The sequence below is a fragment of the Pezoporus flaviventris genome, unplaced genomic scaffold (genome assembly GCF_033815535.1).
Source record: "Pezoporus flaviventris isolate CSIRO_AGI_PZ_B2104156 unplaced genomic scaffold, CSIRO_AGI_Pfla_v1 ptg000097l, whole genome shotgun sequence".
NCBI classification, from domain to species: Eukaryota; Metazoa; Chordata; class Aves; order Psittaciformes; family Psittacidae; genus Pezoporus; species Pezoporus flaviventris.
Window position 1 is genome coordinate 4,459,774 of NW_026892645.1, and position 23,080 is coordinate 4,482,853.

The 23,080-nt window shown below is 37.8% G+C and overlaps 1 protein-coding gene across 3 annotated transcripts in view; it reads left to right on the forward strand.

Annotated features, from left to right (window-relative positions):
* The window catches only part of AK8 (adenylate kinase 8), a 68,112-nt gene that overhangs the window by 2,558 nt on the left and 42,474 nt on the right, over positions 1-23,080 (forward strand). For all 3 annotated transcript variants that reach the window (XM_061476786.1, XM_061476787.1, XM_061476785.1), the window contains exons 2-9: positions 101-185; positions 4,153-4,202; positions 4,923-5,036; positions 10,257-10,325; positions 17,548-17,629; positions 19,245-19,316; positions 20,096-20,296; positions 22,847-22,978. In XM_061476786.1, the coding sequence (XP_061332770.1) occupies positions 101-185; positions 4,153-4,202; positions 4,923-5,036; positions 10,257-10,325; positions 17,548-17,629; positions 19,245-19,316; positions 20,096-20,296; positions 22,847-22,978 (805 nt within the window). The remainder of the gene's footprint in view (positions 1-100; positions 186-4,152; positions 4,203-4,922; positions 5,037-10,256; positions 10,326-17,547; positions 17,630-19,244; positions 19,317-20,095; positions 20,297-22,846; positions 22,979-23,080) is intronic.

Below are 23,080 nucleotides of genomic sequence, written 5' to 3' on the forward strand. Positions count from 1 at the left end.
TCTTTAAGCTCCCTATTGTAATATTGCTGTAAAAATGCAATATATTGTGACTGCCTAGATATGGTAAATTTTCCTCTGACTTTGCCCTATTTATTTGCAGAACATGCTTGAAGAACTAATAATTCATCAGCCAGATGATCCCATTCAGTTTATGATAAACCATTTAAAGCAAAACAATGATGATGGTAAGTGAAAATTGAGACACCATAAATAGTTCAACTCCTTGTTTGTAAACAGCTGTTTGAAAGCTGTGCTTCAGTTGGCAGATGATAGATGAAACTTTTCAGGCTGTGTCTGGGGGGGTGGGGGGAGGTGAGCGTTTTGGAATAGTTATAGGTAAGATGCTTTTAATATCTTTTTTTAGTGGGTAATCTAATAAAAAATGCACTTTAACAGTTACAACAATGAAACCCTCTAAGGGAATAACAAAGAGTTCTAGTGTATCAATTATTAATGTGTTCTGTGCCCCATCTAATATTTCCTGTTGTCTTTAAGCTCACTAATTACTCCTTTTGTCAGGTGTAAATTTGGGTTCCTATTCTACCTGGGCTGGCAGATTCTTTGTGGTTTTGATTAGTTAGTTACTAGCTGCTGTTAATGAGTTCCACTGCTCAGTGGCATCTCAGCTGAAGGAACAGTGAGCATGCCTACTTCTATGAATAACAAAACCTGGTAAATTGAATAGGAAGTCTGTATTCTGCACAATAAAAGCATGTTCTCTCAATCAAATTATTTGATTTACAAACTGTTCACCCTTAGGCAGATTATATTTGGATATGCACAACTGAACTATAATTTTTGTTCTGCATGAGCTGTCAGGGGTAGCTGGTGTCATGTTGCTTCGATGTTTCTTTAAAACTATAGTAAACCATTATGAAAGTTCTGCTGCAGCATCAATGAAATCGTTCTCACTAGAGGTGCCGGGAGCTCTTAGTGGTGGGGATCAGATGGATGTTGATTGAAATGCTGCTAAATATATACTAAAAAAAAAAAATCAAATTCTGCAAATTGTGTCCAGCCTTTTCTGATGCAGGCAGCATGAGTAATCAATCTGCTTTATAGACCTGTGGAAAAAATGTGGAAGAATTTCATGCGGCTTGATAGAATGCTGGTAAAATTTCTGCACATTGAGCTAACATTTGTCCTCAAGCCCCCCACAGTATTATTTGAACAGAATTAGGCAGGTTTCCATTTCATGACTTCAGTACTTGAAGGCTAAAGATAGAACTACAGCAGTTGTTTGTCAAAGGAAAAATGCTGTCTGTTTTTGGTCTGGAAAAAAAGGAAAGCTATTAAGAAAGGAAAGGAACTCCAATTAAAATTAAAGCCTAAATGTTGTTTTAAGAATAAATTATATGGAAAATAATGTAACAGGAATCTGTAGCAGAGTTGCTTTTAGTTTTTGATCATGGCGGAAGGTGCTGACTATTTAGAAGAAAAAAAACCTTATTAAAGCCATCAGGAAAGTGATGAATTTTCATGATCTTGCCTTGCTAGACAGTTTTAGCCCTAGAGAAAATTTCAAACAGAGATGTGTGGAAAAGCAACATTCAGTCTATCCCAGGTGTGAAGTTAGGAAACCTTTTTAAATAATAACATCTAAAGTACTCTTAAAAATATAAACAAGTCTAATGATGATTATAGCTTACAACTGTCTTGAAAATCTCCTAGGTCAAATGTGTGGCTAAGTGTTTGTGCTTGAGGCTCTGTACTATTGTTCTTTCATGTGTTCCTTCTAAAAGCCTTAAAGAACCAGATGAAGCCTGAGAATTCTTTCATATACAAGATGCTCATTTTCTACACTGTGTCTTGGTTTGTACTCATGAAAAAAGCTTTTGGGATCCAAGTGGCATTTCTGTGAGTTCTTCCTTTGCAGTCAAACCTCTGAAGAGATGTAAAAAAGTTCTGCAAGAATGTTCATCGTGTGCTATGTGCTTTTCCTGTTTGACAAAGGATTCCTCATGCAAGTTAAGCAAATTTTGCCACATTAATATTAATCATGGAATCTCTCAGACTTAAATGGAACTCAGTGAGTCCAGCTTTTGCGTGTGTGTGTTATTCCAGGATTAATTTTATTACTAAAATAATTGGTGAATGTTAAAACTTATTTTACTTGGAAGAGTAACCATGGAATGAAGTATTGATTTGTTACTGAAGCAAAAGGCATTTTCTAGATTTTCCTGTCTTCATTTAGCTGGTGGTTCTGACCTCCAGTATTAAATACTGACCATTTACTGATTGGAGGGGATTAAACATTACATCCAGCAGTGTCCTGGTTGTGCCCTTGTGTCATATGCTTAGGGAGAATGCTTTAGAGGAGTCTTACAAGTGTGCAAATGAGTAAATCAGTGAATTACACTGCCCCATCTGCTGCCAGCCACTAAGCAGAGAGAAAAGCAGATTTAGTACAAAGTGAGCATTTACAGTAGCCCTGGGCAATATTAAAGCGTGATGTGGTGTATATAATGGTATGTTTCGTTTTTTATCAAACGTTTGTCCAAGAAAGCTGTGTATTAAAGCTTCAATACCTAAGGGCTTTCTTGTGAATTTTAAATCATGCTCCTAGTTAAACCTCAAAAGGATCTGGGGATGGAAAGGTTTTTTGATTTTCTTTGAAGTGGTTTGAAGAAGTTGATTAGTGTTGGCACCAGAGCACTCTTTTATGACGCTGTTTATAAATAATTCCTAAGTACCAGGCTGGAGTTTCAAGGTGTTAGATTTAGAAAAAAAAATCCTAGGATTTAATCACATTACATTTGAAAGAAATTAGGTGATAAAAACAGCTGATGTATCCTTTTAAAGTATTTTTCTACATTGTGTACTAGTTCTGTTGCACTTGCAAGAACCAATAAGGGGGGAGTTTTTCTTAAACCTTCCAAGTCAGATAACTTTGTAAAGATGAATCTGTAATTTGGGTTTCATGTCTGTTTAAAAATTGCACCTGCCCAATAACTGTTAAGTGCATGGAAGCCCTCATAAAAATCTATTTCACATCCTTCCCTGTCTGCTGCCATCAGGCACTGTTATCTCCTTTGGTTATCCAGAGCTGAAGAGGGTTTTGGGTGAGTAGATCCCACCCATGTTTTGACCTATGTTACTCCCAGAAATACTCATCTGTCCCTTCTGTGTATAGTTTGGTTTGGCTTTTATTCCTCCCAAGGTACAGGAGAAAAAACATCAAAGATATTAATATAAAATGACAGCTCAAGGGATTGCAGCTTAAGGTGTGTTCATGGCAAAAGTCCCAAATACTTTCCTAAGGGCTACTCCATTTGCCCATGTTTGTCTCGCCTGTAATTCGTTTTCAATGAGGCTTACAATGGTAATGCCTATTGTATTGCCTGTAAGCATTAGATGAAGGATTCCCCAGAACTGGGATGCATTTTTCCCACCTTGCCCTCCTCAGGGGAAGGAGAGGGACATGCAGTAGAGAAACACAAGATATGGAGGTGAAGAATATTACTTTTACTGATGACTAGAAAAATTGAAGGAGCTGTCAAAAAGGGTAGAGAAAACATGGTTAATTTTGCAATATCTAAATCTTCTCTGAACCCTGACACAACCTATTTAGATGAAACTAAAAAGTGATATTGCATTTTTAGGTGAGAGCCAAAAGCTCTGCTGAAATAAAAAGTATTTTTGCCACCATACTCTGTAAGGGAAATAAGAAACAATCTCAAGAAGTCCCATTCAATCTCGACCATTTTATGATCATAATAGTCACTTTGAGATAGTCCTGTCCTGCGTGTACAAAGTAAACTACTTTTTCATCACAAAATGTGTTAGGTCTGAATCAATGTGTTCAGAACAAAAGTTAAACTTGGATGATAAGAACATGTTTGTATCATGCTCTGTTTTACCCATTGACCTATCCATGTGTTTAAATTTATATTCGTATACCACAAAGTTGAATGTTTAATCAGAATATTAATCTCACTGACTATGAAGATTAAAGGAGGACCTGGCAAGCACTGACTTTTTGACTTTTTCTCCTCAAGTGGAGCCCAGTCGTGAAGTCTCTGTTCAGGCAGGTTTCCAACTGAAGTAATTGTTTTGCTGTGACTACATTTATGTTCTGCAATGCAACAGTGGGAAATTATTTGGTATTTTTGCTGTTCTGCATCTTAACGTTCATCTGTTCTTGTTTGATAGCTCCAAGAATTTGTGTACTTGGTCCACCTGCTTCTGGGAAAACGACAGTTGTAAGTGTCCTACCTTCAGTCACATAATACTGTTCACTTCTTTGCTTTCTCCTCAGCTAAGCACTTGTGACAATTTTAATGTGATAAAATAATTTTCAGACTAATGTAAATGATGGAGAGCACAAAGCAAATTGGAGGGTGGAATTCTTAAAGGGTACACCTCTATACTACACTACAGGTTATATGAAAATATTCAAGTGAGCTCTGTGAGAACTGGTAGTAGTGATAGTGCTGCATTGCAGCAGAACTTCGCCTGCCTTGTTTTTCCAGCTTTTTAGCAGGACTGACTAGCCTGGGAGAGGACCATAGTTACACGTTTTTGGTATTCCCATGTTGTGGATTGCTCCATTTACGTGGCTTATTGTCTGGCATGCCCACTGGTACCACTTAATTGAAAACATCAAAGTTGTGTTTGAACCACAGAGAAAGCTGACCACAGAAACTACAGATGATGGTGGGGTGTGCATGCCAGGAAGGATGCTTTCTTCTTTAAAATCTCTGCTGTAGTACAGTAGATGAAAAAGAATTTACTCAAAGCTGTACATTCTTGAACAACTTTATGAGAAACTGCTTAAATTTACACATATAGTCTGTATTACTTAAATGGAAGGCTGGAAAACACACTCTGTCTTTCTGTAGCCTTCTAAAAAAATATGCTTCATTTTCTTTCCAAATATTTCAACCTGTTTGTTTTTTTTTTTCTGTTTCTTCTTCCCTCAGGCACTGTGGCTTTGTAAACGTTTGGATGCTATACGTATCTCTCAGGAGACTTTGTTATTCAAAGAAGCATTAGCGCTGACAGTGGAAGCAAGGGCATATAAAGCAAGGAAAGAGGTGTGTAAGTGGATAGCACAGTGATAGTTCTCGCGTCACAGAAGAAGAATTATATGGCATTCCCATGATTTCAACTGCTATGAGTTGAGCAGATCAGAGTAAATATTATTATATCTATGGTGGTCTGTACATTTTTTTGTATATATGGGTATGTGGATACAGGGCCTTTCAGAGAAGAAGGGTCACCTCTGCTAGATAAGAAGGTATGAACAAAGATAAAAGATGTCAAGACATAGGATAGGGGCAGGAGAGGAAGACAGTGTAAAGTCATGGAGTTCTTGAAAACACTAACCTTATATTCAGAAGATAGTTCAGTTCTTGGAGTGATGCACTCTACCCAATTCTGAGTATCTGCTTTGCTCCAGACAGGTTTTTAAATCTATTCCTGCTTCATTGTGAGCCTCCCAACAAATGTTCAAAAGAGCTGGTCCAGAGAACATTTTTTCCAGATGTCATGACTCCCAGGATTATTTGGTCAGCAATGTAACTGTCTTGTTATTAAAGGATAGTGACAGGTAGATAAGAAAAATATGTTGAAAGAATATCCTGAAGCCAGAGAAGCATCTCTGCTTCTCATTCCTGATCTTTTTAGCTGATTCCTTTCTCCATATGTCAAGGTATTCTGTGAGTAACAGAATGGAGGAAGTCCAGTTTTCTGTGACTCTAGCAAGTCCACTAGCTTATCTTTTTTTCCCTCATCACTTATTTGCATAAAAGCTGAAGTAATTTCATATCCATGACAATTCTATTGTTAAATTTGATTGGAATAGGCCAACAGATTCATAATTTGCTGAGATGGTAGATGTTGTGACACACAGATTAACTTTTTTTTCCTTAGAAAATAAGACTGAAAATAGGGTAGAGTTTATTATACTGAATTAGTGAATGAAGCTTGGAGTTATCTTGAGTAATAAAGATCTGAGAGGAAAGAGCACATTGAACTCACTGAACTTACTGGCAAAAAGGTTTGCTTTTGGCTGGGATGATATAAAATAATTCTTATCAAGAATACGTACTTTGAAATCTTCCTTCTAATTATTCAAGATTGTTTTGCTGGGTTTATAAATTTCGACTTGGAGGGGAAGAATTTAAAACAAAAATTCCCTTTGGTTTAATTACTGTAATTATTAACATATTTCAGACTATACAGATGCACTTTCAAGGGTGTCCTTTTGGGCTTATTTGATTCGAAAAGATGGATAGTGTGGAAGATGAAAGTCAAAAATGTCAAGGCTAATCAGGTAGTAAGGAGTGCCCAAAGAGCAGAAGCTAGTAGTGGTTTAATACTGTGCAGTTTGCCTTTGGTTTTGAGATGTTAGAGCCTAGAAAAACGTTTTTCCTCAATCATTTCTCTTGGGTTTTTTTATGAGTTTGATTCTTCAAACGTAACTCTAAAACTAGGGGGGAACTTCTTGCTTCCTCTAAATCAATGCAAGGTTTACAATGACTTAAAATGTAGCTAAATCATCTCTATGAGATGACAGTATAGCTCTAAAAAAATATAGCTCTAAAAATATAGCTAAGAGCTGTTTTCCCTTACTGATTCCTGTCTGCTGGCTAAATCTACTGGTGCTGTAACTGACCCCTGGTTCTGCTGAAGCAAGTGATAAACTTGACTCCTGTAGCACACACAACATCCATTAGCACTAATAGGGTTTGAATGTCTGTTCAGGAACAGAACAATAGCTGTTTACTATCGTTGGTACAACCAGGGCATTAAAAAGGTATAGTTGTGGCCAAAGCAATTTAATAAATGGAAAGAAACAAAGCAGGAATTCATTGTTGTTTTGAAAGATCATATAACACAAATTAATGCTGTTAGAGGAACATTTCATGCAGATAAAGTTACTGTGGCTAAATTAACCCCAGTGCCAAAGGTCGTTCATTTTTAGGTCAGTGGGCCAATGTTACTAGATCTGAGTAAATGCTGCAAAAAGGTCCCCAAATGTTTGTTCAGATATTTTACTTGCCTTTACCCAAGCTTTCATCTCTTTTGTGTTTGCTCCCAGTGAACATGAAAGCACTTGAATATTCCTGGCACAAGAATTCATGGAATTCAAGGCGTATTTAAAATACATGATGATTCTTCGAAGCTCCATTTTTCAAGTTGGAAATGCAATCATTCACTGACACACACCTGGCCACTCACTTATGAGCACAGCTTAGGTACTGAACTTTAAATTGTGAGTGTTCAAAGCAAAATTATCATTCTGCATGTAAAAATCAAGTCAGATATTTTGGATATTCAATAAATTTGCAGAACCACAAGCTAGCAATAAATATTCCACGAACAGAAAAAGAGGCTACAGTTTTGGAAAAATCATTGCAAATTATTCCCTCATCTCTGGTTTTATAATGTTAATAGGAAGCATCTTCAGGCTTTTCCTATAGTGAAGTCTAATGATGAGCTATTGCATATTTCACTTTTCCTGTTAACTGGATAAAATAAGAAGTTGAACCAGCTGTGGTAATTGTGGGCTGGTGGGCTGGGTGTACTCTTAACACTGTACTAAATTGCAGTTAAGGTGTTTGCATACGACTTAATGGCTTAAAACTGCTCTAGAGTAGTGTCATATCGCTGTGCTTTTGAAGAAGAAACATAATAGAAGGAAGAAAAACCTGAGGTGTCCTTATCATGGTCAGTATTCTAACCTATTCCAGTCCACTATGAAAGAGCAAGTAGGAATGGTTCCAGTCTTGTGTGTACATAAAAAGGACTGGCCTTTCATGTGTATTATCTGAACAAGCTCAATGTAACCAAATTGAACCAAATTACTTCAAACTTGAGTGCTTTTTATCTGGAAGCTGCAAACTTGGAGAAGTCAGAAGTTCTTATCTGTTGATGTTTTCAGAACAAATTTATCCAAAACTTCCAATAAAAATATCTAGAGAAAGTGCTCCCTGCAAAAAAAAAAAGTGTAGCAGTTTTCTGAAAACATCATTAAAATATAGCTGTGCATAGATTAGATAGGCATGTAAATTGAAGGATGATGTCCCTGAAATAACATGGAATATTTAAAATGAATCATGAATGAGTACAGCTTTACAGCAGTATAGAAGTAGTAATTAAACCAGTGTATATAGAAAAGTCTGAACATAAGAAAAATACTGTAGCAGCAGGTCTTATTCAGTAGCTAAACTGAATGTTGGACAGGCTCAGGGTGCCTTAGGTAGGTTATGGTTCTGCCGTAACTGAAATGTGTTTCCTTGTCCATTATTGTAGGTGTCTGGGAGGTGCAGCCCCATCTACCAGGCTTATGATATATTTATTGTGATTATTTATGAGAAAGAAACTGTAAATATGCTCTCTGCTATGTATCAGATTTAATGATTTCTAGTTGAATAATTAGGCATTCTGCAAGCAACCTATTGAAAATGATTTCATAGGCCACTGCTCAGTAGGAGGAAAACTGACCAGGAAATGAGACTGGAATTGAGCCACAGAGAGCAGAAGGAACTAAACCAGTGAAATACACCATGTGTGTCCTTGTTTTTGTGCAATAAACCCTACTCAAAGGAGAGGACTGAGAATACCACTGCACTGAAAGAAGTTAGTGTAATTTTGGTTTAAATGGGTTTGGCAAGGCTTAGCAGAGTGGACCCCCAGCAGTCACTAGCCTATCTTGATGTGACACATCAAAGAAGTAAGCAAGACACTAGCTGTTTCTGATAGCAGCATGATGCACCTTTGGAAGGTGACAGACTCAAAGCCTCAGACCCAGGCTCCAGCAGCACGAGGCTGCAGGAAGCTTTGACACACAACCCTGTGGGACCTGCTGACTTTCAAGAGACATGGCAATTTCTTTCCGTTATTCTCTTTTACCAGCTTGAATGCTGCCTTATGAATGGCTGATATTAGGAAAGGCACTGAGAACTGGGGACCGCAGAGAAACAGAACAAAACCCACTGCCTGACTGGGCCACCTTGCTCCACAGCCAGATGAAGACTGGTTGCTTTTGTGTATTCTGGAGTGCTTGGTCTGTTCTGCTATAAAAGTGACTTGTGCGGTAGTGTTTCCTCCGCTTCTGGTGAAGTTGTTTCATGATCTAATGAAGAAGATGGTTATGAAATCTTTACACATAGTCACATTTTCATTATATCAATCTGTGTCGTTCGGTATAACATATGCCTGCAGAAATAGACTTTTTTTAGTCTTTTAGCTCACATCCTTAGGTGAAAGATATTTTTTTTTTTTTGAGCTGGGGAGTAGAGAGTCTGACCTGCAGGGTATTCTCTGAGGGTTCATTTTACCAGTAATGACAAAATGAATGAGACTGACACATGGCATTTAGTCACATGCTTAACGGCTGGCATGGCCAAAAGTTTAGACTTTATCAGATTAAAGTGGCTAATGTAGAATTTGTTTAACCATGTTCAGCATAGAATGGAGGCCTAAATTAACAAGATATTCAAGAAAATTCTTACAAGAAGGAAAGAAAGGATTGTTCATTTCTCTTCAGGAAATCTAATACAATAACAAGGAGTACTGGGGAGATGCTAAATCTGTGGAAGAAATTTGTTCTTCTGTCAGATAGCAAATGTCTTGCAAACCATCACTATGTATGGACAAAGTAATAGTGATGGAAAGAAACAGCGCTCCTGAAAAGATTGCAACATGCAGCTTTAATTCCGTTTCACAGTCCTGAGTTTAAAAATAAGCTAACTTTAACATTAAAATTAACTTGAACCAAAAAATGTATTTTAAATAAACTTTCTGGATGATGAAAGAGACAGAGTTACCTGAAATTATGAAACAAAGCTCCTGAAAGTCAGACTCTGTTCTTTGCTCTGTGTTTGAGTTACTGCTTGTCTCACATTATAACTGTTAAGATCACTAATGCCGAGTCCACTGGCACTTGGGGCAGTACTGGGTCAGATACTTGTGGTAGAAAAGACTGCTTGTGGTTGTGGTGATCTTATGGATCCCTTTGCAGGTTTGTCGTCCAATGTGTGTGTTAGTGTGCAAAACTCAGCATTGCTTCCGTGTTACTGTGCAAATAACATGGATGTAGGCTTTGTGTTCAGCTTACCTTTAGCACTGATTTTTGTGCCCTTATTAACTCTCTCATATATTATGTTAATGGCTTGGGACTTGCAGAGATTTATTTATTTATTTTTAAGAAGACATCTCACTTCACCTTTAACCGGGCTGTGCCTGCATGGTAAAATTCCTTTTGAACTCAATTGTGAATATTCAGCCTTTTTTTGTTCTTTCTTTAGAAAATTCCCAATGCACTTTGGGCCAATCTGATCCAGGAACGTCTGTCAAACGTGGACTGCATCAAACAAGTAAGAATTGCTCCTCAGAGGGCCAGTGGATAAGCACTTACACAACTCGTGCATAGTAGTTAGCATTCTGAGTCCTGAGCAGAGGAGGGAATGGGGGCAAATCATTGGGGGCTGTGGAGCCGATTTCTTTCTTGAACATCAGCAGAGGGAGTTTGGAGCTTTATTAACAGGATAAAGGGGAGGATGAGAGTATGCATATGCTAATCTTCTAGCACAGAGATGATCAAAGGCTGAACAAGCAGAGCTTTGTTGATTGCCTGGGGCAACTGGCAGAGATAGAGTGGACAAAACAGATAAACAGGAAATATATAAAAATCAATATGTTAAGATTTTTAACTCTTATTGAGGAAAGGGGAGAGGGAAGATTTTAATATTACTGATTTCAATTTTCTTTATTTCTTGTTGTCGGTTTATTTTTTTTTTTTAATTCCTGTGTTGGGAAAAACTGCCTTTAAATATATTCTGGGTAATAATAATTATGTTCACTGTCAGTTTACATGAATAGGCAACTGAATAGGTTTAGCTGTATTCACAGATGTGTGGCTTTTCTCTTTTTCTCTGTGTACTTAGCCTTAATGTAAGTAGAGACTTTTAACATAGCACTGAAAGAGAGCTTAAGTAGATTATATATTGTCTGGAATCAATGAAAGCAAAATCTTTTTTATGTGATTCCTTTAAATTCTCAGATATTGTGATGGTTTATTGAGTCCATAATCAACCCATTATAAGGGATTATTTGTAAGAGACATACTAATCTAATGGATAAAACCCTGTTTCTAAACAGTGCCACAAATCATTATTTGATGCATATCTTGAGAGAGAAAAGTCTGGTCCAAAGTAGGTGATATGTTGGTGAAGGGCTAAACAGCTTTTTTCAGATAAATCGTATGTGTTTTCAGAGCAATCACTGCCACTCTCATGCTTTGGGTCAGGGGCTAACTAGAACTTCCTGGCCTCACAGAGATATTGCAAGGCTCATAGCTTTATTCAAATCTGTTGCTTCTCAACATCATCATCCTCTACCTTGTTGATTGAATTACCAGGGCTGGTAATCAACATTTCAGTCAGGTATAAAAATTGTTTCCTAAAGCTTCTTGGCATTAGGCACTGAAAACCTTATCTCTTGTACTTCTTTGTTTGTCTCTCTGACTTTTGATGCAGTCTGCAGACCAGATCCTTCCATGTAAAACAAACTCATCATGGGGGCTGGGCTACTGACTTGTAGTTTTTAAGATGGTAATTCCTTAATGCAGAAGTGTCTATAGGTGCAGAGAAACATCAACAAAGCTAGCAAGAGCAACTGAAAAAATATTCTGTCCCTGATTGAAGGTTTCAGCTTTTAGAACTCGGATAATGCGAATGATTGCTAAAGAAGTGGCTTTCAGTGGACCTGCCTTGTGTAATCTAGATCAGATCATCAATTACATGTATGAGCTGTGGAAAGGATAACTTGATCAGGATAGTAATGAATAGCTTGAGACACAATCTCTTAAAATGTTCCTACCTGAGGGGTTTGCTAGAGGACATCTGTCTGTGTCACGTTTCTGTTGTGAGTACATAGCTGTAGCAAAATAGGCAGTAAGCTGGTCTTGAAGCAGTAGCTTGGAACTGGCAATAGCTAAACTTCAACCTATCCTGTTATCATAATTTTTATGTGGGTGGTTTTTGAACATTTCATTGCATTTGTGGCTAAATCCAGCTTTAACAAGAGGCTTACTATAGTAGAACATTCGGATGCATTGTTGGCTCCTGTACCTATTTACAAATGACACTACAGGACTTTTAAACTGCACTAGTATTTCCTTGTGTGGGGAATTGCCAAGATGTTAGAATTTTAAAATGTACTGGCAGCTCTAAACTGAAAAGTGCAGATTTTTCTGATTCCTCCCCCCCCCCCCCCCGCCTTCTTTTCACTTTCTGTCAATTAATAAAATCTATTTTGCCATGCAGGTAAGACATGTTTTTAGGCAAAATGCACACTATTGTTAGTTCAAGCTCTTACTTTCTTCCTAAACCTAGCTGTTGTTTCTCTCTGCATTCCCTTTGTACACTGCTGTGATTGAGGCCTGGGAACACTGTTGAAGAATTTTCTAGTTTATTATGTGTAAGGGTATGACACACACCCTGCCCTTTCTTTTCAAAATAGATTTCTTAGGCTTTCCAATTGGCAGGAGAACCTGTTTCAAAGCACACATGTGGGGTATCATCTTGTTAATTTTTGTGGCATTTTGAATTAAAGAGTGTAGCTGAGGAAAACTTGAGAAACCAAAATTGTCAGTTCTGGATATATGAGCAAATGAGCAGCAAAAAAAGGCTCTGAATGTCAACATTTTTTATGTAAGCAGTGCAAGGATATATCATGGATATACGGCAAGTCAGGCGACTGTATGATTTACTACCTTGTCTTTGTGGCAAGATGCGGAACATCTGTCTCAAGTGAAACTTCTCTAGTGAGTATGTTTAAAATATCTTTAAACCTGTAGAAGTGAAAGTGAATTAGAAGGATGATAAACTCAAGAAAGAAGCTGCTCTTCTGGCTGCTGACTGCTGGTCTTTAGGCTGGTTTCAGACCCCAAACATAGTCCTTTTCAGCTTAACACTAACAGCTTTTCTGGTTATGCTACTAGTATTTGCCTGATGAAAAAAAGGTATGTTTGTTTTCAACAGCTGATTTTTCCAGTGTTTGTTGTGAAAAGGTGAGTTTTACCAACAACCACTGTATGAGGAAAATCCATTACTCTCCAAAGGCTGCATGCACCCTATGCTATTTTTGCCCCAGGTTTTCTATAATTGTTGGCATGATTCTAGTTCTCCTTTTAATAGCGAGGGAAGGATCTCTCAGTGACTGTTATTTTAAGTATTAGGTCATGTAAACTCTGAGTAAGGTGACAGGATGGTTAAAATGCCAACAGCTGTATGGTGTCCTGCCTGCATTTTATGTTCCTGTTGTTAGCATCTGCAACACTGAATCAGTGCTGGATGTCTTGCAGAGATAGAGGGGAAAAAAACACCTTTATAATGCTTCCCTGAAATTCATCAAAAATGGAGAGGGTGTTAGTGATCTAGGTAAAGATTCATTTGGTTTTAGGAAAAAAGCACGTAATTGACTTTGCAAAGTTGTGATGGTTATTAAAAATCTTTTAATTACTAGATAGCAATTTATGGCCACATTACACATCTTCCATTTCGAAAGGGATCTATGCATTTTAATTGCAGTATTTCTTTTGTGTGATTGGAAATAGAATTAATACTGTGGATTTTTTAAGTGGTTGAACAGATTTATGCTATTCCTTTCAAAACATGAGTCAGCATTTTTTTACTGAAAATGTTAATAGATGAGAAGCAGTGTGTTGGACCATAGTACCACAGCTCTTTGTTTTATTTCTCCTTGTGGTGTCATTGGCTTGGCATTAATTGTACAGCTTTCATCCCACCGACAGTAGGAACACAGAATTTTTGTGCCATTGTTTTGACACTCACAGGTTTATAGATGTCACAGGCATTCTCTAAGGAGAACATTTTTATTGATCAACAGCTCTGCTGAGGCTCTGTGTTATGTGTTCTTCTAACACAAATGTAGTTAGGACTGCAAGGGATCAGATGGGTAGGTCTTCCAGCATAGGCAGAAAACTTATTGCAGGCGTTATGTTAGAACCTGGGGCTTGTGCAGCTGATACAAAGACTTTTCATCTTACAGGGTTAGTACACGTTTTCTATGGCACCTCTGACTGCTGGTGCTGTGGAGGGAATATATAGAACTGGAGAAGGCTGGTGAAGAGACTGCTATATAATGAATTTGTGAGAGAGCCAGCTGAAAAACCTTGCTGACGGCTTAGGACTGTTTAGAAGCTAAACTTGGGCCAGTGATTCATGAGTGGCAGAATTCCTTTTGATTGCTATGAAACAATTCCAAATGGTAGTGGCTATCCTTGAAAGGGCAGGCAAACATATCAGTGGTTATTGGTTCTTTTTGGGTTTACCTTAGCAGATGGAGGTCATCATGTTGTCTCTGAAAATCCATGTGAGAATAGTGATTTATCTGGGGAGAGGATGTGCCTATTCACCATGGGTTTTTTTCCCCAAGAAGAATGTGGCTTTTTAAAAAAGCTTTGCAGCTTATTCAACCTACAGAAATAATGTGGGGAATAAAAGGTTTCTTTCTAAAGGCAAATTATAGAAGTTTCCCATATTACTCATGTTGATGGAGTGCAGGGTTGAGTATTCCTACTGCTCAGTCTGCTGTTTTCTGAAAATCTCAGGAATTTTAGGTCCATACTGGCAAAGATATTACTGATGCTATTTTTTGGCATTATTTTCTCTCCCCTTTCACAGGTGGGACTGAAAAGCACATGATACCTTTTCAAAAATACTGAGTGATGATGTGGAGAAGCTGCGTTGTTGTCCTAAAGGCGTCGTGTTCATGACCTTTGATGTCTGTGCTTGCGGCTGAGATTTCTTTCAGATGCGCCACATAATTCAGCGTCATTTCTCTGTGCTATTCCTTTTCATTGTTCTAAAGCAGTGTCAGTTCTGGATTTTGCAATTAAAAAAAAATTATTGAGGATGTACAGGTTAAATAACCAGAGAGATGTTAAATACCCAAGTCATTATTATTGGGGTGGAAAGTGTGAAAGTATGTAGGGTTGGTGTTACAGCTGAGAGTAGTGCCAGCAAAGGACTGAGATTTACATTTGGGAATGACCTTGAGCGTTTCCAGGTTCCTTAAGTCCAGAGAGAAAAGTGATGGCTTTGAAAGTACTTCCTTGTTGCTGATTTTCAGCATGGCATGTGTCTCCAAAGAGCACTTCACCTGGCATTAAGGCAACAGCAGAATGCTGTATTTACGGCAGCCTTCTTCTGGGGAAGCATCTAGGTTTCCAGCTGAACTAGAGGAACAGTGACCACAGAGTAAAGGCACCATGGAATTACTCACTTTTAGCCTTTGTTCCATCCTTGATGTGATAAGGTGTGATCCATGCATGGGTGTAAGGTTACTGCTATCAAGAACAAAAAATACATGGCTTCTTAAAATAACAAATTCACCATGTGAAGTTACTAATTACACTTTCATGATAGTCAGGAGGGCAAAAAAGACTAGTGTTTGCATAAAGCATGATAGGCGTATTTTTAAGTCAGGTCTTGCTCTGCTGTGTCTTGCTTCCTCTTGCTTCGTTCCCAAGCCACAATCGCTTTTTACTCCTCTTTCTTTTTTTCCCTATTTTTTTTTATCTGTGACATCTGCTTGGAGCTTGTCCCTCCTGTGATCCCATACCACTTGCAGCTGTTCAGACCTCCAGCTCTGAGCCGTGCATGGGGTGCCCTGAGCATACGGCCTTTTTGATGTGTGATAAAACAGAACCAAGCCACTGGGGGTATGGAGAGGGAATGCAGCAGAATATCAATAAACCTGTTCTGAACAAAGCTGCAGCTCTGTGGTGGAATAGACATTTCACTGAAGTGTCAAGTAGATGGATAATGTATTCTAATTAGGGACTGACTGATACCCCGCAACTTGGAGACCTTTGGAAATCAGATCCAAAATGTTAACTATTTTTGTAGTGTGTGTTTATTTTGCATTTGTTTAATGCCTTTGTTGCAAGAAGCTATTTATTGAGCTATATTTTCTTACATTGCAAAAACTTTTGGCTATAAAATTGCTTATTGCCCATTTTAAGTACCTTTGAAATTTGTATATAAACTTCTTGAAGTCTGTTAAAAATACAATATTGTGTTTTGCTGCCTGTTGCTCAGGGTGTGTTTTTGAGCAATAAGCTGTAGTGACACCAGAAGCCATGGGTTTGTGTTGGGGTTCTTTCCCATTTGTCTCGTTTTAGTTTCCACAAGTGTTGCACTTGGAGTGGAATAAATGAACCAGATATGTAGCCTGTATAAATTGATGGAGATTGTTTGGCTTCAGACCTGTGATGCCATCCCTTCCTAGAAGAGGATCTGGGCCTATATGTGCATTCTAGAGGCGCAATATATTCAGAGCTAGTGTTGAAGTTCCTAGCATATCACTAAAAATACTGTGCAGCTTTGCCTCCTGCAAGTCCCAAGGGATAAATTGATTTCTCAGCACCTGCGTGACCTTAGACAATGGTTCATTCTAATTCGACAGAGCAAACACTGGGAGTGGCAAATAAGGCTTTTTCAGTTCCTCGAGTCTCTTATTTCCTTCAGCTATCAGCAGGATGACATGTTCCTGAAACCAGGCTAATTAAGGAATTTTAAATAGTCTATTTTCTTGTATAATTGGAATGTCCCATTTCCTCCTACAGAAGTCATGGAGATACGTTTCCATGAAATACTTCTAAAACCTTTGGACCCCAAACTGACGGATCTTCAAATTTATGTTGGTGATGAGAACGATTGTCAGCTAATGCAATATTAAAATATCTTCTTTAATTCAGTGCAAATATGGCTTCCAGAGTTACGGTGGTTTCACGAAGTTATTCTGAAGTATAGGAAATAGTGCTAAGGACACGTGTGGTTGAGCAACTAACAGATAAATCAGAGAAAGTTCAGGAGATTTAGACTTGAGACTGGGAAGTGGATTAGATTTCAGAAACTGCATCACACAAACCGAGGCTGCAGCTCTCCTATGGTATTTCACAGATCTGTAAATGTTTTTTTAAAGATGCTCAATCCAACACTTAGCTGGCTATAACAAGGACTTTAGGGAGCAAAAGGCTCTTTTTTCTTTTCTCTTACTTTTGCTCTGTTGCTTCATTAGCTTTGGGAACGCTGGTTCCATTACTGTGAGTTTTCCTGTATAATTTAAGAAAATAATGAAAGCATGCATATTTTCCTCAGTGTTCTTGACATTAAATCTGCCTTTAGATTTGTTTAGCCTCTTTTTTTATACACAGTGTGGGCTGGTATACTTTTGAATATTTCAAAACTGTAGAAATTGTTTTGGGTTGTTTTTATTCAAGGTAGAAATTTTGGGTTTAAGATTGAAACATGAAAAAAAAACCAGTCATTGCTCAATACATAAGTTCCCATTGCTCTGTGGCACTGTGTGTGTGTTAGTGTGTGCCATTTCACAAAGACAGCAATGTTCCACATTTGTTTTCTTCTCTCACAAACACCCGTAACAAACATTGTACTGTTGGGGGATCAGAATGAGGTAGTTTTTGTGCAGGCAGCACTGATATTTAGTGCTAATTTTTTGGTTTTTCTTTCCCAGGATCAGTAACCGTTTCATGTTTTTGTTCAATAGGGATGGATTTTGGAAGGCTTCCCTGAAAATCGGGAACAGGCATGGATGCTGCAGTCATCTGGCGTCATTCCTAGGCATGTCGGTAAGCAGTACAAGGTTTATGTGTGATTGCATCCAGTAGGAAAGACTAGAAGTATTTCTCCCCAGAAATCCTCAATAAATTCGATACTGATACTGAAGACACCACAGTCACCACACAGAAAATACTTCAATATGGCTTAGATTTATTCAAGAACTTGAGGTAGCCTGCGAGACTTTAAACCCCGTCTTTCACACATGAGCCCTTTCTTCTTGCACATTAGAGTTCTGTATATTCAGGACAATCCCAGCAAGTGTGTCTGAGCTGGGATTGCAGCTATGCTTCTGTTCTAGGGGTGGGTCTCAGTTGTCTCTGCCTTCCATCTCTAGAAATCAACCTTTATCCTCAGACCAAAACAATTCCTTGTGTCCTAAATACAAACTCATCCTTCTATTGAATTAAAGAATGCAAACTTTACTCCACCAACTGAAGTGGAAATGTCACAGTTTTAAGCTTGACTTTTCAGAGTATGGGTGGATTCTTACTTCATTTGAGAGGAATCTGTTTACTGGCAAAGTGCTGATATCCAAGACCTTGACAGCTGCCTTTGCCATCTAGAAGAATCCAGTTGTCCCAAGTTAGTATGATCAGAGGACCTTCTTAGAATGTAAAGAATTGCTATGATTGTGTGGAGTACAGTGTAAATGCTAAATGCAGAGATTGCCAGTGGATAGTGAAAAGAACATTAGTGAACTTGATGAATTGTCACTTTGGATTTGATTTGCATGAGATTTGACTGTTAATGAAGAATTCAGGAATCACTGCAATGGAATTAGGCAAAAATGTTTAATGTCTAGTACTTGCATGTATTTTTAATATACCTATTAACATCTGAAGTGGAGTTTTGCTCACAATTATATCTGTGCCACCAAGACCTGAATGAGAATCTTAAAGCTCAGTCTGTCTAGCTAATCAAAAAGACGGGCGAGAAGAAATTTATGGTATGTGAGTACCTTAATAGGGAGAAAAAGTGTCTGGAAGAGCTATTTGATACAGAGGAGAAAGTAATAAGAAGAACTTTTTTGAAATCTGTAATCGGATGCACTGAAAATAGTAATTAAATTACAATGTTTAACTGTGAGGATGATGAGCCAAAAGCGATCTAGGGACCTGACAGATTCTTCATCTTTTGATGCTTTCCAATCAAGTTTAAACATTTTTCTGTGAGGTTATCAAAAAATAAGTTTCACTGGTCTCGCTACCAAAGTACCTGGGTAAAAAGTAATTGTTTGTGACATAGAAGAGATTCAGTCTTGAGTGACCTGTAAGTACTTCCATCCTGGGCTCCAGATACAGTATAAGTGAGAGAAAACCTTGTTAACTGGAGTGGATGATGAGGACAGCCTATGTACTCATGGTTAATTGGACTGGATGCATACGTTAATGTGTGTTTTGTCGTACTATACTGTTTAGGAGGCGGAGCAAAATTCTGATTGAAAGTGAGTATTTGCAGGTAGAGTACTGGAAAAGGAGATTGAGGCAAATGTGTTTGAAATGCATTCATCCATTTTTTAGTATTAGGACACATGTAAACAGTTACAGGAAATAAAGCAATTAACTAACAAGAGCTACACTTTTTTCCTTCATTTTGTTTTGTTTTGTTTTTCTTTGTGCCTAGTTGTGCTTTATGCTCCAGACGCTGTGCTGATTGAGAGGAACAGTGGGAAAAGGATTGATCCCAACACAGAAGGTGCCTTATGTGTTTGCTCCTGATCTCCCCTAGAAACTGCAGCGTTGCTTGATCTCAGAACCATTCTAAAACCAATAGGATTCAAACTTAAATGGTATCCCTTTAAGGACTAATAGGAATTTATAAATTCATCTGTTTGGAAAAAGTATTTGTTGATGTTGTGTTATTTTCTGTGCCAATAAGACATGGAAAATGCAAAGCTCAGTATTGAGACTGCAAACAGTAGACTGTGGCTATAGTAGAGAATATCTGAAGGTTATATCTGCCTATATGAGCTTACATTTTGCTGTGCATCTTTGCTAGAGTCTGGGATTATTTTTTTTCCTGCGGTGCAGGTATGCCTTTGGGTATCTTCCTTTAAATGACTGTCAAATAGACTTATTTCTGTATTGTTTGTTGTGTACCAGTCATCCATTACATAAAATCCTGACAGTGATCAATAAAAAAATCATACTGAATGCTGTAAGAGTAGAATTAGGAGGGATGTTCTTAACTAAAGAAATGGCTTTTATTTGTTGTAAGCAAGATTTGCTTATCAAAGGACTTGCTTAAAGTTCAGTCTAAGAATTGGGAAAGGTATCCCCAACCTGGCTACTTCCTATCTGTGCATGTGCAGAGTAATAGCTTTCAGTACAAGTAGGAAGGAAAGTGCATAGGTTATTGCTTGCCTCAAAGTCTAAAGCTTAAAGACCACCATTTTGTTTGTTAGGAAACCTTTTGGAGCTGAGCAAGACCTATTAAATAACTCTCTTAGTTCCTAATCAGTGTCTAACTTCCAGAGGTGTACCATACGACCTTTGACTGGCCACGTGATATGCTGATACAGGAACGTTTGGTGAAACCAGAAGATCCATCTGAACAGGAGATATCAAAGAAACTGCTGGAATATCACAGAAACTTCCCTGGGATTTTCCAGATCTACCAAAAAATTCTGAAATCAATCAATGCAGACCAGCCTTCTATGGATGTCCTCTCACAGGGTAAATTTGCATCTTTATGGCAAATCTGATAGTTGATAAACTATTTTATATATAAATTTGAAAGGTAGTTCCTAGCTGTTAGAGACAGTCTATAGGATGAGGATTAGTCAACACAGATGGCTCCCAGCTGAGTTATGTTCCTTCTAGTACAACATTTGGGCTCTTCCTGGTAATTATTTTACAGGACTAGAGTAAATGCAGGTAACTGGAAAGTCTTAGCACCACAGTCCTGCCAAGGAGCAGCTGAGTCAGAGCAAATGTCATGCTTATTTCTGCAAGAGTCTCTTCTAAAAGGCTGCATTGTGGCTCAGTCGTTAATCTCCCAAAGGACTGGTACCTTCCACAAGTCTGGTAACAAGAAGTAGGAGTAGTTCAAAGCCAGTAGCATTTCATTATTTAAAAGCTGTTCTTGCTGGTAGCTTTTCTGTTCAACAGTTCTTGTTTGCCTTTGCTTGACTGTAATGCAATCTGACTTTTAATGTTGATTCTTCAAGAAGAGAATAAGGAAACTGCCAGAAAAGACCAATTGATAATGTACTTTGTAGCTGTCAGTCTGTAGATGATCTGTTATATCCCAGTAATTCTGCATCTCAAAAAGGTCTTTTTTTTTTAATAACAAGTGCTGCACTTTTAAGATAAACAAGGAGGAAGTTTATATTCTGAATTTACAGATTAATTACCTCTAAATTACTTAATTAAATTTAAAAGTTCATATCATCATTCATAAAGAATTCATGCCTTGAATTGTAAATAAAAATGTGAGTGCCTGAATATTAATTATTATTAATTAATAATGTAGTGAGATAAATTGAAAACTGGAATGAAAAAATCCTCTCTAGATCTTTTTTCTGCAGCGCCTCAAGCAGCCAGAGGCTTTTTTTAAAGAATAATTAGCTGTGGAGACTGTCTGGGGGATCATTACTCCTAATTAACTTGGTTATTTACTGCAAATTAAGCATCATTTGTAAGCAGGGTGCTTTGCCTGTAATGTTTGTGCTTTTCAATACACTGGGTTATGGCAAATGTTCAGAATAACTGGAGCACTCCTTGGGTAGCTGATACTCAGGGTTTAGAAAGTTCTGCAGCAAAACACACATTTGCTGTTAGGATTTTCCAGGGTTTTTGTTCAGCTTCTTTATTGCTTATAGGTACAGTGTAAAAAAGAAAGAGGAGATCTCTCATGAATATTAGTATTATTATGGATTGTTTCATACAATTATAAAAGTCTGTAAATCTTTAAACTGTAATGCAATTACTGCTCACATGTGCTGGGATGTGTGACATCAAATTCAGTTTATATGGTGTAGTGTCCCAGTACAGCTTGTGGCACTGGAGAGGAGATGTACATGATCCTGTGTGGTTGCAGTCTGAGTTAGTTTCTCAGTTCTGTAGGTTTACTGCCTAGAAATACCAGGTCTGGAGTTTGCTGGAGATGCTTCTGGCTTACAGATGTACCTTAGAATGATACCAAAGTGTCTAACAGAGGGTCCGCAGAAAATTTGTTAGTATTCAGCAATGTGTTAACAATGGTAGTTAAAATACTTATGGTGCTCTCCATCAATCCTTTTATCCTTTTGTGGTTTTGTTTGTTCTGTTTGTTTTGGGGTTTTTAATACGGGCTTATGATTCTTACAAACATTAATGTCTAAGCTTGTCCTGTTTGTTAGTCATAAAAGGGGCACAGGGAGTAAGAGTCTTTGGCTATGTCCAAATACGGTCCTAATTTGTCTTCACTGCCAAGCCATGTTTTCTTTTAGCTTCTTGGGTATCTATCAGGTTCTCTTTTGAAATTGTAAGAGAGTTCAGATCTCTGTAATACATTACATGATGACGCTTCGTATGTCCTGTGGTCTTTCCAAAGCTCTTATCCGTAGATTGACCTGAATGTAGTATTTCCTACACAATACGAAATGTGGAAGAGTAATGTCCAGCAAACAGTAGAATGGGACAGAGAAGCTTAAGGCAAAAATGATGGACACAAGAATAAAATCATACTGGGTTGTGCGTTGTCAGTGCCGTGTTGTGTCATGACATCCTATGATACAAGTTTATAATACTGTTATTAGGAGTCTGTTAACCACACACAACAAGCTGGTTAAATGTCATATTAATTTAACATCCTGAGTTTTTACACTTAAATATTTGTTCGGAAACTGCAGAAAGTATTAAATGTAATTATTATATCCCTCTATAATTTGCATGATAAAATTGTACCTATCAAGCAAAAAAAAACTTCTGCTAAAAACAGCATGGTAAAAGAGCAGCTTTTTTTTTTTTTTTGAATCTACTCTTTAAAATGGTTTGACCTTTACTGATGAAAGGAAGTATAGGGAATGAGATGATGGTAAAATTTCTAAAGTGCCTCCTGGTGTAAGTTGCTGACATGACAGATATCAGTGTCCTGGTTTTGGTTGGAGTATCTGGAAGTTGCAGTGATAAAATAAATGATCATCAACATAATTTAATTTTATTTTGAGAGAAGCTAATATTTATATTATTTTTTTAAAAAAGAAATAGGATGTAAACTCTGTTTCTTGCTTCATGTTCTAGTCCTTACCTATGTCCAAACACGGCACAGATCAGCTGCCCCCTTTACACCACGGATTGTCTTCTTTGGACCCCCAGGCAGTGGGAAGAGTCTTCAGGCAGCGCTATTAGCTCAGAAATACAGTGTTGTCAACAGTAAGTTCTCAGTAAATATGTACTTTGCTCAATTCCCCTTTTCTCCATTTCTGATCATTTATCTTTTGCTGTCTGTCTTTCCTACTTGCTCATAAAATTTCT